This window comes from Suricata suricatta, chromosome 5 (assembly GCF_006229205.1).
Source record: "Suricata suricatta isolate VVHF042 chromosome 5, meerkat_22Aug2017_6uvM2_HiC, whole genome shotgun sequence".
Lineage (NCBI taxonomy): Eukaryota > Metazoa > Chordata > Mammalia > Carnivora > Herpestidae > Suricata > Suricata suricatta.
In genome coordinates this window covers 106,165,035-106,180,466 of record NC_043704.1, presented here as the reverse complement: position 1 = coordinate 106,180,466, position 15,432 = coordinate 106,165,035, and the positions used below count along the sequence as shown (strand labels likewise).

Here is a 15,432-nt window from a genome sequence, read left to right as displayed (position 1 = left end):
TTCTGAAGACAAGGGCAAGGAGGCCCTTTCTGAATTAAGAAGTTGTGTTTGGTTTCGAAAACAGCATAGTGGTTGCTGCTGATGTAGCTAAACAAGTGACTGGTATTCCTTCTCCAAAAGTGATAATGTCTTGGGGATTTTAAAAGTAAACCTTTAACATCCTTCAGGAATATATTGGAACTTAGAAGTGCTTCAACATGCTCCTGGCTTTCTCCCACATAACATTTCAATTGAGAGCCCCTGCCTGAGTAGAGTCTCCTGCTTTAAATTCACTCACTATTTAACTTTGAAGTTTATCCTTCATTTGGTAATCTTTTTTTTCTTTTTTTACAAAGAAACTGTCTCTGTTACCTCTTGAGATAGGTTGATAAACAAGTGTGAAGAGAACCACAAAGCAGAGAAGATGTGGTTTCCCTGTTGTCATCAGTTAGCCACATTTATTTCTGCTCCTTACCCCCCAACCCTACCCTAGACTTACAGTAAAAACTGATATACCAGCAGAATTACCAATCATATGTTGTCCACAAATAGATGTCAAGAGTCTATTGGAAGATACTGTCTCTTTACCTTTACCTGCTGTGGGCTTTTGAATAGCCTCAGCTGCTTTGGAACCTTAATTTGTCATTAAAATTTAAAATTGGCCCATAAAGATGAAATACAGTATAAGAGGAGTGACTTCAGGGACCTAGTCACAGACTAAAACAAAACATTTTGATGAATGAATGGGATCCAGTTGTTGTCAGCTTGTAAATGATCATCTTCTTTCCTTTCCTGGTAGGATTTTTAGACTCTGAGGAGCAATTGGAGCTAATCCACATCATGGAAATGGAAACCACCGAACCTGAGCCAGACTGTGTAGTGCAGCCTCCCTCTCCTTCTGATGATTTTTCATGCCAAATGAGACTCTCTGAGAAGATCACTCCATTAAAGACTTGTTTTAAGAAAAAGGAACAGAAGAGATTGGGAACCGGAACCTTGAGGTCTTTGCGGCCAATTTTAAATACTTTGCTAGAATCTGGCTCACTTGATGGCGTTTTTAGATCTAGAAACCAGAGTGCAGATGAGAGCAGCTTACATGAACCTATAGTGAAAAAACCCCTGGAAATCAATCCGCCATGTCCAGCAGCAGAAAACAGTATGTCTGTCCTGATTCCTGATGAGACAAATGTTGGGGGCCAAATACCAGAAGCTCATCCTTCCACTGATACTCCAGAACAGGTGGTTCCAATCCAGGATCACAGCTTTCCACCAGAAGCTATCAGTGGGACGGTGGCAGATTCTACAGCAGGGCACTTCCAGACTGACCTTTTGCACCCCGTTTCAAGTGATGTTCCTGCTAGTCCTGACTGCATAGACAAAGTCATGGATTACATTCCAGGGGGTTTCCAGGACAACAATTTTACAATCCAGTACATTTTGGACACCAGTGATAAATTGAGTACCGAGCTCTTTCAGGACAAAAGTGAAGAGGCTTCCCTTGACCTTGTGTTTGAACTGGTGAACCAGCTACAGTACCACACTCACCAAGAGAATGGAATTGAAATTTGCATGGACTTTTTGCAAGGCACTTGTATTTATGGCAGGGATTGTTTGAAGCACCACACGGTCTTGCCATATCATTGGCAGATCAAGAGGACAACTACTCAAAAGTGGCAGAGTGTATCCACTGATTCCCAGGAGCACTTGGAAAGATTTTACTGTAACCCAGAGAATGATAGAATGAGAATGAAGTATGGGTATGTATTTATAACTATTTTAAAGCTATTGTTAAATCCTATAGAGAAGGTCAAGAGGCTAAATGCTTAGTAGGGTGGTTTCTTTCAATAGTAATCTAAAAGGTTTTATTCTTTTTTCGACTGTGATTCTTTTGGTGGTGTGCTATCCTGATTTTTCATGTTGATATAATGCATAGTACTTACCTAACCAGACTATGAAGGTTTTATCATTGGAACAATCCGCATGACACGCTGTACAATATGTGTATGCCAGAGAAGTTGCATATACATTGAATGCTTTGAATCAGATACTGTTTTACTCACACAAAAGAACTTGCTTTTGAAAGAAAATCCTAGGTTAATCTAATTTTAAAGTTTTGCATGTTGAGTAGCTGCTGGTTTTTTAAAGGAAAATAGTATCTTTGGAAATATTTGTGTCCCTCTTTCCATTTTTGAATGGTACAGTTTTTCTGTGAGTTTCTTCCCAAACTTCTGAATCACGCCCAAACATGCTAATTTTCTTTCTTTTTTTAGTTCCTTAAGGCTTTCTACCTTTAAGTTTATTCTATTTATCTTGTAGATAAAAATTTTTTTTCAGTTTAGGCTGTTTTCTTAAACCTGAACAATAAGTTGAAGGGAAAATTTATGTTAATGTTTATCGCTTACATAAAAAACAGTTATTCTCAAGTTAGTGTATGCAAGATATGTATGTAAATAATTCAGTTCTTTTAGTATGGATTCACTGGTAGGGTACTAAAATTTCCACATCTTAGTTTTTATTTAATTGAATATAAAAATGAAGAAGGAAATGGTAGTTGCTATGTGTGAAGTTGTTACTATAAAAATGGCTGTGTAGTAAGCATTAATCTTTACATTTCAAATTTGTTTCTCCTGTGGTATGGGAGTTAACGTATGTGATATTAATGGCTATTTGTCTATGACCAAGAGAAAGGATTAAATTCTATGAGAGGAGAACACATCTGTCCGTACTACCTGACTTGGAAGACAATAAGGGCAATCTGACAGCTTCACAGATAGTGAATGGTCTGATACAGTACTGAGAGGCATGACCCATAGAAAGGAAAAATATGCTGAGTATCCTAACCCACAAGTCCAAGAGAAAACTTTAAGAATCATCTTTGTTCACAAATAAGTTGGGTGACACTAACGCAAGTGTCTAGAGAGCCAACAATCAAGTGGTGTCAATAAACTGTTTCTAAGTTGTTTAATTTTGTTAGTCTTGATGTTAATCTTCTGTGTTCTAATGTATGCCAGGACATTGTTGGTATTGTAGAAACCAGGTGTTTGGTTTCGTTTTGTTTTTTAATTTGTTCCCCTTTAGTGTTAGGTAAGTGTTTTTTTTTTTTTTTTAATATTGCGTTATTTAAGTTGTATAGTACACTGATCTGTGTGTCTTTTTAGCAACTTAATTATCATGAGACTAGAATTTTGCATCATGTTGTTTCAAAAGGGATGCATGGGACAAGATGAGAAACAATATAAGGCCTGAGTTTAAGGTATTAGTATAGAGAAGCCCCTAGGGATAAAAGTAAGATAATATCAAGAATGTAGCCTTCCTGATCAGGAAAATCAAGACATTAATACAATATATTTATTAATATTAGGTATTCAAGATTCTATCTTGCTTGGGTAGCAAAATTTTTAGCTCCTGTAATAAAGCAAAGTACATTTAACTTTTTTTTAAAGCCAGCATTGGAAGAGAGAAAAATGTTTCCCATTTTATCTTAAAAATCTTCTTTAATAAGGTATTGTCCAAAATCTCTGTTGCCCCATGAGCTAGCAATTTTAATTGGCATGTCAAGGGTAATTAATTTTATATACTCTCAAAGCCACTGTAATTCTTCCATCTCCAGATTGCAAAACAGCAGAATGGTGGCCTCCCACTTCAGTCTTATGAAGCAAATTTCCAGTCTGCTGAGTACTTCAGCATCTTGGTACATTAAGTTTCTATCTGTTTGAATTGATCAGGAAGATACTAGCAGGATTATTGTCCAACACATAACATTCTGTTACCATGAGCAAAGCAAGACAGGTATTTTGATCTCAGAATATCCAAGAACTCTTAGATCAGGTATTTTATTCCCTAGTAAAATTACTTGGCTGAAGAATTAGACAAAGCTATTATAGGCCATAGGCATACATTGTTGGGTAATTTATAAAGTTGTTGCAGTGAGTGCTTGATTTCCAAATCTGTTTTAATGAAGTAAAACTAATGTTTGACACTTGAGTGAATTGTTGTGATTACTAATGCTGCTGCTACATTGTTAATGATAGTAAGTGGTCCTGCTCTGATAAAAAGAGCAAAAAAGTATTAACAGTTCATTACTAGTAAAGTGAAGTTCTCCATAGACAACAGTAAGAAATAGAAGATTGTAGATAGCTAAGTGTCAAAAATTAGGCTTTTGGGAAGTTGACCTGTGGTCATTGCAACCTGATTTTCCTTGTATTCCGAAGCGATGTTGTGTTTCCTGGCAACAAGATGCAGATAACGGCATGTTGAGCCTTGCTGAGAGATTCACAAACAAGCTGGAGCAGCCCAGGTTCACATGGTTACCACATTATTTGGCTAAAGCTATTAATCTCTGTGGTCAGGCCTGTAAAGCTGGTCTATCTGTACAGATTGCACATAACCAGGAAGTGTGTGTTCAGCTGTGTGTATGTCCAAGTCTGGCCTAGTAGTCTTCAGATTCAGAAATAGTGAATGGCAGTTGTTTATCCCACTTATTTTCAGCAGTTTATGTGACTTGGTAGATCATTATTATATACTATATCCATGATACCTCATTGTATGTATGGAACTTGGGAAAAGTTCATAGTTTTAGGTCTCTAGCAGAGACAATAGTTGATAGTTTCAAAACTAGAGATGAAATTCTTTGTTTTGCAAATGGATTGTATTTAACATCTAACTTAATCCAAACTAGATGTGCAGTATTTATTTTATTCTCAAGAATGAAATTGGAAAAGACGTTGAGCCAGATAAGTTCACAGGTCTCTTCCAACTCTTTAGTCAAGATACTAAAAACATTTTTAGAAGAGGATTTCAATAGTAAATGTTTGTTTTATTATAGTGAAATTATTTTAATTAATTATTCTTTTCCAGTTTTGTCTTTATCCCAAATCATGATACAATCCCACTTCACTTTTCCACTCTGCTTTTATATATCTCTAGATGTTTATTGCTGACATCAACGGGAAAGTAGTTGTATGTATGAACTCTTCATATTTAGATGCCAAGGCTTCTTTTGCACACGGGATGGGCTTTGGAGAATTTCCAAATTCCAAATACACAGTTAAGAAAACAACATTGAATGTTGTGTTTTCGATTAAGAAAACAGTCTCTGCAGCTTAGGCATTCATCCTTAGTAGAAAATGATACTAAATGGCAGGACTAAGCAATTTTGAAAGCGCTTTACAAACTGTGTGGAATACTGTTGTGGATAATTGAAATTGTGGAGGATGTGCAAATCTCCCTTTAGCAACTGAGATCACCATTGTTTTTCATTTTATATTCATTGTAAAGTGCCAGAATACAGAATAGCCTTCTAGTTATTACCACCCATAAAGAAAAGGCACTCTGCAGAATTTATTTTGGAGGTAATCTATATGTGAAAATATGACCATGGTTATTTCTAATTCTGAATTTCCTGAAAGGGGGAGGGTGAAGAAGAAAATTGCAGACCCTGACTCCATGGTTAATTTTTCTCAGAGGCCAATGTTGTCTTCTCCTCTTTTGAAATTAAAGCTTATTGATATGAGAGGGAGTTTTACTAGTTTATGGTTTAAGCCTAGACTGTTGTTATAGTTAGTTTTGAGTGATTTTGATTGGTCTTAGGAGTTTTTTGCGTTTGTTTTTCTTTAATCTGTCCAAGGGACAATACCATTAGATGATTTCAGGGGAACTCTGTGAAGAAGACAGAGAGGATTGCATATTAATGATAATAGAGAGCATATGCTGCTATTTTTTTTTTATGTGACTTGAGAAATGGAGTATCTAAAGTAGAGCAAGCTCCTGACTGAACTGTAGTGGAATAGTTAAATTAGCCAAGTTAGCTCTGGCCTGCACAGCTGTGATGATATAGGAACTAACTCATTATGTGTTATTGATAACACTGGAGAGAGGAGAACAGCTGAAACTTACTATGCCTTGTGACTTTTTGGTATTTCTTGAATATACACAGCTGGATGAGTTTGAATTTATTTTAAAAATTCCTGCCTAAGAGAAAGAGAGAGCTCCATAAGCAAGAACTGTGTTTTAAGTGACTTTCAAAATGTGTGCCTTCTGCTTTAGGATAAAGCAATCCAATGAATTATTTTTTGTACCTCTTTATGCTCTATTTACATATGAAATAAAACTAATTGGCTTCTGTCTATACTAATCCAGAGAAGTTACTGGGTCTGTGTAGAGCTATCATGGGAATCAATAGCAATCATCCATTTATTTCCTTTCTGGTTTTTTGTCAATAAGCAGATTAGACTTTTTGAAGCAGCTGTCACCTGGCTTCAGGTTGGGGTCAATCTGTTCCTGAAGTATTTATGGTAATGAAAATGAACCTTGCTAAAGCCAAAGGTATATAACTTTCAAATCAGACAGTTGAAGAAAATAGCTTATAAGGTTATCTGGCATGATACAATATGCATTTTCTTGAATTGACTCTAAAGCTTTTATTTTTTATTGTTAATAAATGGGAAAAATTAATGCTTCAGTCAACATTTAAGACTTCATTCTGCATATGTGGACATGCAAAAGCTGCAGTTTGATTAACTCTGCTATGTTCCTGTACATCTCTTTCTTACTTTTACACTAGGATTTCTAGATTCTGGATTTGCATTCTACTATAAAGCAAGTATGTTTATAAATTTTATCTGTGCATCTCTGATCCAAGTGATCCTTAGTTTTATATTGGACTTGGGGACTCTTTCTAAAGGATGATACAGTACGGAGCCATATAAAACTTGGCTACTCAAGAAATGCTACTAAAATCCAGCCATTTGAGATTATGACTGTTTTCCTATGACCTCTTTTATTTTCCTTTGATTTGAGATCACCAGATTCTACATCCTTTATCTGATGGTAATAATTTTGATCACCCTTAAATTAGGACCTGAGGTCCTCTTAACCTAGATCAGCAACCTATAATAATTACTAGTGTCTTGTGTGAGAGTTGGCACTTGCCTTTTTGTGGAAGAAAAACTTATGTACGGGTGTATATTTTTACAGAGGAAAAAACATATTTTGAGCTGTAAGAGGATTCTTGATTATTCTGGCACAACTTTGTAAGGCTGGTTCTGGTAATTGGATACTGTTAAGTTTTGCAAGAAATTCCCTTCATAAAAACAGCAGAATTTCTCTTTTAAAATATATCTGGGTGTTTTAAACTAAAGTGAAGTGAATATGAGTGATTTTGTATCTTTGGAAGACACCAGAGTGCTGAGGGTTGAACCATGTTCCGTTTCATTCTGGGTTTGACATTTTTAGGTAATAGCTTAAGATCTTAGGTTGAACTGAACACCATAAACACAAATTGTGTAAAGGCATAAAATACTTCTATTCTAAAGTTCACCATTTCTAGGAGCAAACAAGTGCATTTTATTTTTTTTTATTATTTTTTATTTTTTTAAATTTTTTAATGTTTTTATTTATTCTTGATACAGAGAGAGACAGAGCATAGGAGGGGGAGGGGAAGAGAGAGAAGGAGGCACAGAACTGGAAGGAGCTCCAGGCTCTGAGTTAGCTGTCAGCACAGAGCCTGACGCGGGGCTCGAACCCACAAATGTGAGATCTGACCTGAGCTGAAGTCAGAGGCTTAGCCGACTGAGCCACCCAGGTGCCCCAACAAGTGCATTTTAGATATGAGGAAGTTTAACAAAATCAATGATTTTTATATTTATAGGTTATCTATGGTATTGCTTTCTAGAGTCTAGAAATTATTGTGCACAGACTTGCTTCAATTTAAAATCCCTGTAAGTTTAAACCTAATCCAGTCCAGTCCCTGAGACATGAACAAAAAGCCTTAAAATTCTAATATAAATTCCTTTTTAATAGGGGAATTTGAAACTGCAGTGGGTAAATTCTGAAATACCTTCTGAAATCTGTAGGAAAAAAGGATTTTATGTAAAATAAACTCCATTTATTCAACTTGGTAGTTTATAAAGGTTTATATTTGATTTGTGCAAAATTACAATATTGCAGTCCTGTGCTAACTATAACCAATTCTGTGATGACTAAGTTAAATTTTAGAAGTTGATGATATTAATAAACTTCTAATCATGAAACTTAAAATTTTCCTTGCTGACCTAACCTATTGCTGACCTAACCTGTTGCTAAGACAAATGTAGAAGGGAGTTAACTAAGCATTTCTATTTGCTGTGTCCACACAACAAAATGTGTCTGTCTCCTTGATCTTTCTCTCTCCTATGTGCTGTTTACTTACTGGTAACACCCACTTGGCCAGTAAAGAACCTTTGCATGGTCATCACAATGCAAGGGTAAGCTCTTATGACAGTGAGAATGCTAATGACTGTTCCCTTTCACATTCTACAGAAACCAGTGATTTGCCAGTATGTGTGCCTCAAAATGTGTCAGGAGTGTATTAGAATCTCCCATGACTAAGTTATTTGAGAAAGAGTTCAAGAAATTTGTATTCTTTATGTAAATTAGGATGTCCTTTATTTGGGCACTTTTGCTTCTGGGCACAAGGAAGGGTTTGTGAATAGTCTTACCTGAACATAGCACTTCTCATATGACTGGAAACTATGTTGAGGCCATACTTACAGGAATTTCTTTTTGTTAACGTTAGTTTTTTTTCTTTTTGGATTAAGATATTTTTAAATTGCCTCTTCTCATTTGACAGGCAGCCATAGAGTTTGGGTGACCTTCTTTGCTTGAAATTTTTACCAGCACTAAATAGTCAGGGGAGGGGCAGGGGTAGGGGCCCAAGGGTGATTTTGCTTGTAGTAGTGTGTGTGCTTTCAGAATCTCGCCTGCACCCTGTGATCTTCACAGCTCCTGCAGCTGATCAGGGTGTGGAGAGGGCAAATGGTACAAAATACTCTAAATAATTTCCTGTTGCGGTTGGTCTTTGGTTTCTGACTGTCACCTGGCTTCGTCCTTTCATTTCCAGGCATTGAGAGAATAAAAATAAACGCAGGAGAAATACTAGATTTGCTTTCTGAGGCAATAAAAGAAAGACATCCTTGAATGGGGGTAGAATATGTGAAACAGAAGGAACTTTGTTTGCTTACTTTCTGACGTTTCGATTGTCCAAATGCTGCCACACATCAGAAAATAATTTAGGCTGTCTTTGTTGATAAAATTGAATCTATCAGAGAAACTTGGTTATGTAGAATCCCTCTCCCCTTGAAATAGTTACTGACTGAAGATCCTGTTGAACAGTTTTGTAATCATAGATTATGAAACTTAGACAATAAAAAAAGTATCTCTTACTAGGTTTTCTGTAGGAAGTCTTTATTTTTTCCTTTGAGAAGTTTGCTTTAAAAAAACTCAGGAAGTGATGAATTCTCTATATGGTTAGTTTGCATACATTCAAATCTCTAGTCTTGAGAGAACTTATTGCTCCTCTGTTCTCATAATAAGCCATCAAAGTGTATATTTTTAATTTGCTCATTTATCGGTTAGCTTATCTGCACTAACTAGAAACAAAAGACAAGGCTAAAGTAAAATTCTGAATAAAAACCTTTTTTTAAGGAGTTTGTGATTTTCAAAATCGGTCTGTAAATAAATTAAGCTAATAGATTGTATCTTACTGGTAGTTATTAGAGGATATGTTTTATGATAATTATTTATAATTAGTATTCATTTACATATAAATGAATTCTGAATTGTTTGAGGTTATTTGAAAGCATTTTTAAAGCAATTTTAGCATTTACATACAATTGATCTTGTAATTAAGTAGAAAAGTTACATAAACAAATATATTTTAGCCCTCTTTCAGGTAAGATAGAGGTAAGATAGAAATTTCACAGCTTTAAAAATACGTCACTTAACAAATGGGATATTTACTCATCTTCATAAAAAACTGTAACTCCATAATTTAAGGCAATATAAGATATGATACACATTAAAAAGATCTATTATGTGCTTTCTATCCCAGCTGTTCTTAAAATTAAGTTTCACTTCCTCTTCAGGCCATGGTTGACAAGTATTTCTCACTTAAGTTACCTTCTAGGAGCCTCAGGACATGTGACTGAACTTGGATAAAAGTTAAGGCTGTGTGACATTTCTGATGTCTTCAGAGTGCAAAATTTAATCCCATGCCTCTAGAAATAGACAGTGATGAGATCTTCTGAGCTCATAAGTGTAATTTTTATTTATGAAAGATTTTAGGCTTATCCACATCTTAGTTGTTTTGTGTTCTTTCCTTTGATGTAATTAAAAGCAAACAAGCAAAAAGCTTAATTTAACGAAATTTAGCAAGTTCTTTTCCTTAAGTGAATATTATAATTTGCTTTTATTGGTTGCATAGGGCAGAGGGGTGTATGGTATTTTTGAAGAGTTTAGGAAACACTTAGGTGGACTCAAATGTGTCTTAGTACAAAGGCTTTTGAGAATAAACTGTGTTACGTGTTTGTTTAGTTACCCACATACTTTCGGAGAATATAGAATTCCAAAAGCTTAAAAACCGTATTCTTTCATATAGGAAGTCTACCTGCCTTCCTTTTTTCTCCTCTTATTTATCTTCTTATTTTTCTTTCACTGTATTCACTTCTAGAATGACTTTAAGACCACAGGTAGATGTCTAACAATTTGTAAATCAGACATGGGGTTTAGTACACAGATCACTGTGTTTCTAGACAGCATCCACTCACTAATTTGCTGCCTTCTCCTTCACCTGTTTCCAAGATATCTCAAGGTATAACAAGCGAGCAGCACATACAGTCAGGATTTTGCTTTATAATGATCACCTTTTTAAGAATTGATTCCCAGAAACTCACTGTATCTTTTTTCTTTATTTTTTTTTAAACATTTCTTTATTTTTAAGAGAGACAGACAGAGTATGAGCAGAGAGGGGAACACAGAATCAAAAGCAGGCTCCAGGATCTGAGCTGTCAGCACCGCCCAATTGTGGGGCTCAAGCTCACAAACCCGCGAGATCATGACCTGAGCCAAGCTAGGACGCTTAACCAACAGAGCCACCCAGGCACCCCCAGAAACTTATTGTATTTTAAAGTGAGGATACTTTAACCTACCTCAAAATCATTTGAGGTACTTAGAACTGTAAGATAAATCCATGATCCAAATTTGATGTTAATTGTTTTACGGAGTGAGCTAAGCCTCGCAATCCTGCCTTGGTGAGGTGAGGGTCTCCTTAGAAGTAGACAGATTGAATTGTCAGTATTTGATTCTTAGCCTGCCCATAGTTACTGAGGGTGTTGTGCATCATAATATGAACTTCCAATTTTGATTTGTAGGTATGTCTGTGTCTGTTGCTACTCCTGGCTATAAAGGGGGAAAGTTCAGTTGTTACCAAGACCCATGTTAAAGTGTAGAAGTTAAGTATAGAATTCTAACCTCTGATAAATATTGAAAGATGTTGCTTTGTATGTATGCATTTATAAGTAATTTTTATTGCCTCAGTAACTCTGTTATTTATCAGTCAGTGTTAACAAAAATTTTAGTTAGTAACAGAATAAATGATAGTTTACTATATCTCCAGAGCATAAAGTTAGAATACATAGTCCTCTGAAGTTTAATAACTACACACTATCACATATTACATTGGTATTATATATGCCATGGCTTTGATTCTCATCACCTTCTAACATATTTGAAGGGGTATATAAGCTGCTAGATATTCCAGCATTGCTAAATGAGTCCTGGAAACATCAAAGCCAGGTATCAAAAGCCAGCTATATTTTGTTGCCTGTAAAATATCTTTAGCAGCAGCAAACATGTCCCATCTGTCATGCCTGTCTCAAGTCTGTAGCAGAAGAGCCTAAATACTCTTCATACTTCATTTTATCTTTATCCTTATGTTGTTATGACCCTTAGTTTTAGGAGAAATTTTCACTCTAAATCATAGTAATAAAATCAGAGGACCTATTAATTCAGTCTAGTTAACTGATTAGGGCAAGTGTTATTTGGGATCATAGGGTTTATCCTTGTAGAAACCAGTTATCTCTTAAAGGATGGAAGCCAAGTTTTGGAAATCTAACCCATCTGATTAAAATTGTACTGAGTAGGCCCAGAAAACCCATATTTAATTGACCTTTACTAAAATCTGAATTCTATGTTTTATTTGCATCATCTTCCCACTTAAATGTGTTATACCTCTTGCAATTCCTGTCTCACGTAGTGGTACCTTATCCTGATGTCATCTAGATCAGAAACATGGGGCACATCCTAGACTCTACATTCCCTTCAGCCTCATGTAATCCTCTTTTATGCAGTTATATTCTAACTATTAAATACCTCTCAAATTATCCCTTTTCTTGCCTCCTCAGTTCTCAATCATCATTTGTCTCATATGCAGTTCTAGTAGTTACAGATGGTTAAGCATAGAATAAGAAATACTAATAATAAACATGCTAATAAGTATTTAGCAAGTAAGTGCCTGTCTCCACCCTTCTGCCTTACCATTCCCCATTCTCCCCTACCAAAGATAAACAAATCAGTGCTTCATACCACCACTGTTGCAGTGGCTTTTTAAAAGGCAGGTCTGAACTTTGTTAAAAAGCCACCATTAATTCCTACTGCCCACAGAATCAAGTCCTGACCTCTTAACCCAGTATACAAAGCTCTTCATTATCTAGCCCAAGCCAACCAATCCAGTCCAGCCTTATCTCTTATCATCCCCCTCACACACACATAAACCCTGACCTCCCACATGAACTATATGTACTGCACCCTCTTGGGTCTCTCGTGCCTTCTTTGGTTGGCTTTTATACATGTCAGTCACTCTGCATGTGGTGTCTTGCCTCCCATTGTCTTGCTTGATGGCCAGCCAGACTTGGCTCTCATTTCATCTACTCTAGAATACCTACCATGATCACCTCTCCTGACCTTTTTTTTCTCTAACTAGAGGTAGGCCCTCTGCCTCTGAATTGTTCCCAGAGCTCCACAGTGGTACAGTGGGTTTGCTTGTATCTCTCCTTACTGACACTGACCTTTTTTCGTCTTATCCCCAGCACATACCCCCGTACCTAATGTGTCTACCTAGTATATTTTTGCTTTTGTCACATTTCTTTCTTGGTTTCAAACAATTTAAAGTAAATTTATAAAATTCAGAGAAATTATCTAAAACGGTTATATTCTTTACTGAGCTCCCAAATGCATAATCCCAAGAACTATTTATCTAACAAACAGCATGTTCTTACTAATTTCTGTTTTGTTCAGGAACTTTTTAAAAAAATAGTTTTCATTTTTATTATAGCTCTGTTTATCATTTACATCCTAGGCCCTGTTTACTTTTTTTTTTTGTATTTGAAATATACATAGAAGAATATACATTCATTATGGGACATTCTTTCTGACTTAGTGTGGGTATTGGTGCTCTATACATAGATAACAAATATTGGAGGATGTTGTCTTAATTGATATGTCAAGATATTCGAGTAGGAGGAAAACATTTTATAAAGCATATAAATTATGAGAATGGGTGTTCTTTTCAGAATTTTAAATTAGTTTTGTATCTGGATTCTTACACTGGTATGTGTGATGCGTTTGTTGGTGAAGCACGTGAAAACAGAATTGTTAATATTTCAGCTGTTCAAGTTCATTCTTTCCATTGTAGCAAAAATCATCAATCTTTTTACAAGATTTTTGTTTCTGATTCATTAGATAGGGTTATATCTTGGGTAAGTCAGTACTGATTGATTTAGCCACGTGACGTATTTAGCCAAATGTAAATCCTGCACAGTGGCTATCTCCCATACTGTATTCTGGCTGTCGCTCTGTGGGGATGCCCTTAGGCCAGATAGACTTTTCAACTACCAGATTATTGCACTCTGCTTTTACAAAGCCTCTGTCTACTTCTGAATCTCTAGCATTGTCTCTCTTGCTCAGTATTCATGCATCCTGTGTTTACTGCTTTGACCCTTTATCACCATCTGCTCAATACTCTAAATTTGCACTCTTATTTGAGCTTCTGAGACTCTGGGCTTACTTCCTTAGTTCATGGCCTGACGTCTCTCACATTGCCTATTATATCCTGGTTCACGTTCCCTCCTTTGTTATGTACTCCTGTTTGAAAGATTTCCATTTCCAGCTATTTGCACTGCTCCTGTCCTTCCCTGTCCCCACTCTTTCTCCCAAAAGCAAAGTGCTTGAAGAACTCTTTTCTTATTTTTCCACACAGCACGTTCCTTACTGGCATTATTTCCTATTATTTAAACTGTTCCTGAAATTCTTTCTCTTCGAGAAAACTATCTTGGATTGGTGCATTAAAGCCTCTTAATTTTTCCTGACCTTTTTCCATTCCTGAGCACCAGTAAACCACCTTATATGCTGTAATGAATGCTGCCATTCCTGGACCCAAGTAACCTCCTCTCCCATAATGCTGTATGCCTACTCTTTGTCCTCTCATTCCCAGGATATATTTGCCACTGATAAGTTTAGATAGACAGACGTACTGACTCTTTGGTTTTATGTTTTGTTAGCTATTTCTCTCTTGAAGTCCCTGGAAGCCAGGAACTACATCTGTTTAATTCTTTGTGTATTGCCTAATACAGCCCACCATTACCATTATCACACATACATGACTCATAACTGCTTTCTCATAATAGGAACAATGGTTTGATAAGGAAAAGTGGTGTATGTTGAAAATTTGGCATCTGTACTGCATGCATTTTCTACTGATGCAGATGGAGGAGAAAAGAAACTCTTGGCTTTGGATTTTTTAAGCATTCCCTGTTTAAGGGAGAGCAGGTGGTAAAATTAATCTTATAAAAAGATAATTTAATGTTTTTCAAATTTGTTGTTTTGTCTCTGCAAAGTCTAGAAAAGCATATTGAAAATCAAATAGAGCTAAAACAGTACTTTGATACATCAATCCAAAGAACAGTTGATTGTAGTAAATTAGGATTTGTCATAGAAATTTCATAATGCCCAATGGACTGAAATGCACAGAGGATGTGGGAAAGGCTGCAGTTTTAGATGTCTTTCTCATGCAAATCATTATCTATGAAGTCTTAATAATACAAGCTTAAACAGAAATTGCTAGACTGATGTCCAGAATAAAATCTGGTACTTGAACAGCAAAAAGCATTGGCTGTTTATAATGCATATTAACATAATAACTGCTGTTCTAAGAATTCCTGTTTTTTTTTTTAAGTTTATTTATTTATTTTGAGAGAGAGAGCGCGCCTAAACCAGGGAGGTGTAAATGAAGAGGGAGAGAGAATTCCAAGTAGTCTCTGCTCTCAGTACAGAGCCAGGTGTGGGAGTCTGTCTCACAACCGTGAGATCATGACCTGAGCAGAAATCAAGAATTGGATGCTTAACTGGCTTAGCTACCCAGGTGCCCTGTTCTAAGAATTCCTTAAAACACTGAGGATTTAACTCTTAATTGGAAACAGTTACTGGGAGATAAAGTGGGAAAAATCTGTTTATATACTAGAAACTATGTTAAGAGGGAGAAACATGTTATTATTGTAAGAGTCACCTTGGGAGTCACCTTGGGATGGTGACCTAGAGGCCATTTCTCTGGGGGCTGGAGGAGAAAACGTGCACCGACGACCC

General features: G+C 36.1%; 1 protein-coding gene across 1 annotated transcript in view; it reads left to right on the top strand.

Moving 5' to 3' along the window:
* The window catches only part of TIPARP (TCDD inducible poly(ADP-ribose) polymerase), a 30,144-nt gene that overhangs the window by 2,719 nt on the left and 11,993 nt on the right, over positions 1-15,432 (top strand). The window contains exon 2 of the mRNA XM_029939997.1: positions 779-1,736. Within this exon, the coding sequence (XP_029795857.1) occupies positions 820-1,736 (917 nt within the window). The 5' untranslated portion in view covers positions 779-819. The remainder of the gene's footprint in view (positions 1-778; positions 1,737-15,432) is intronic.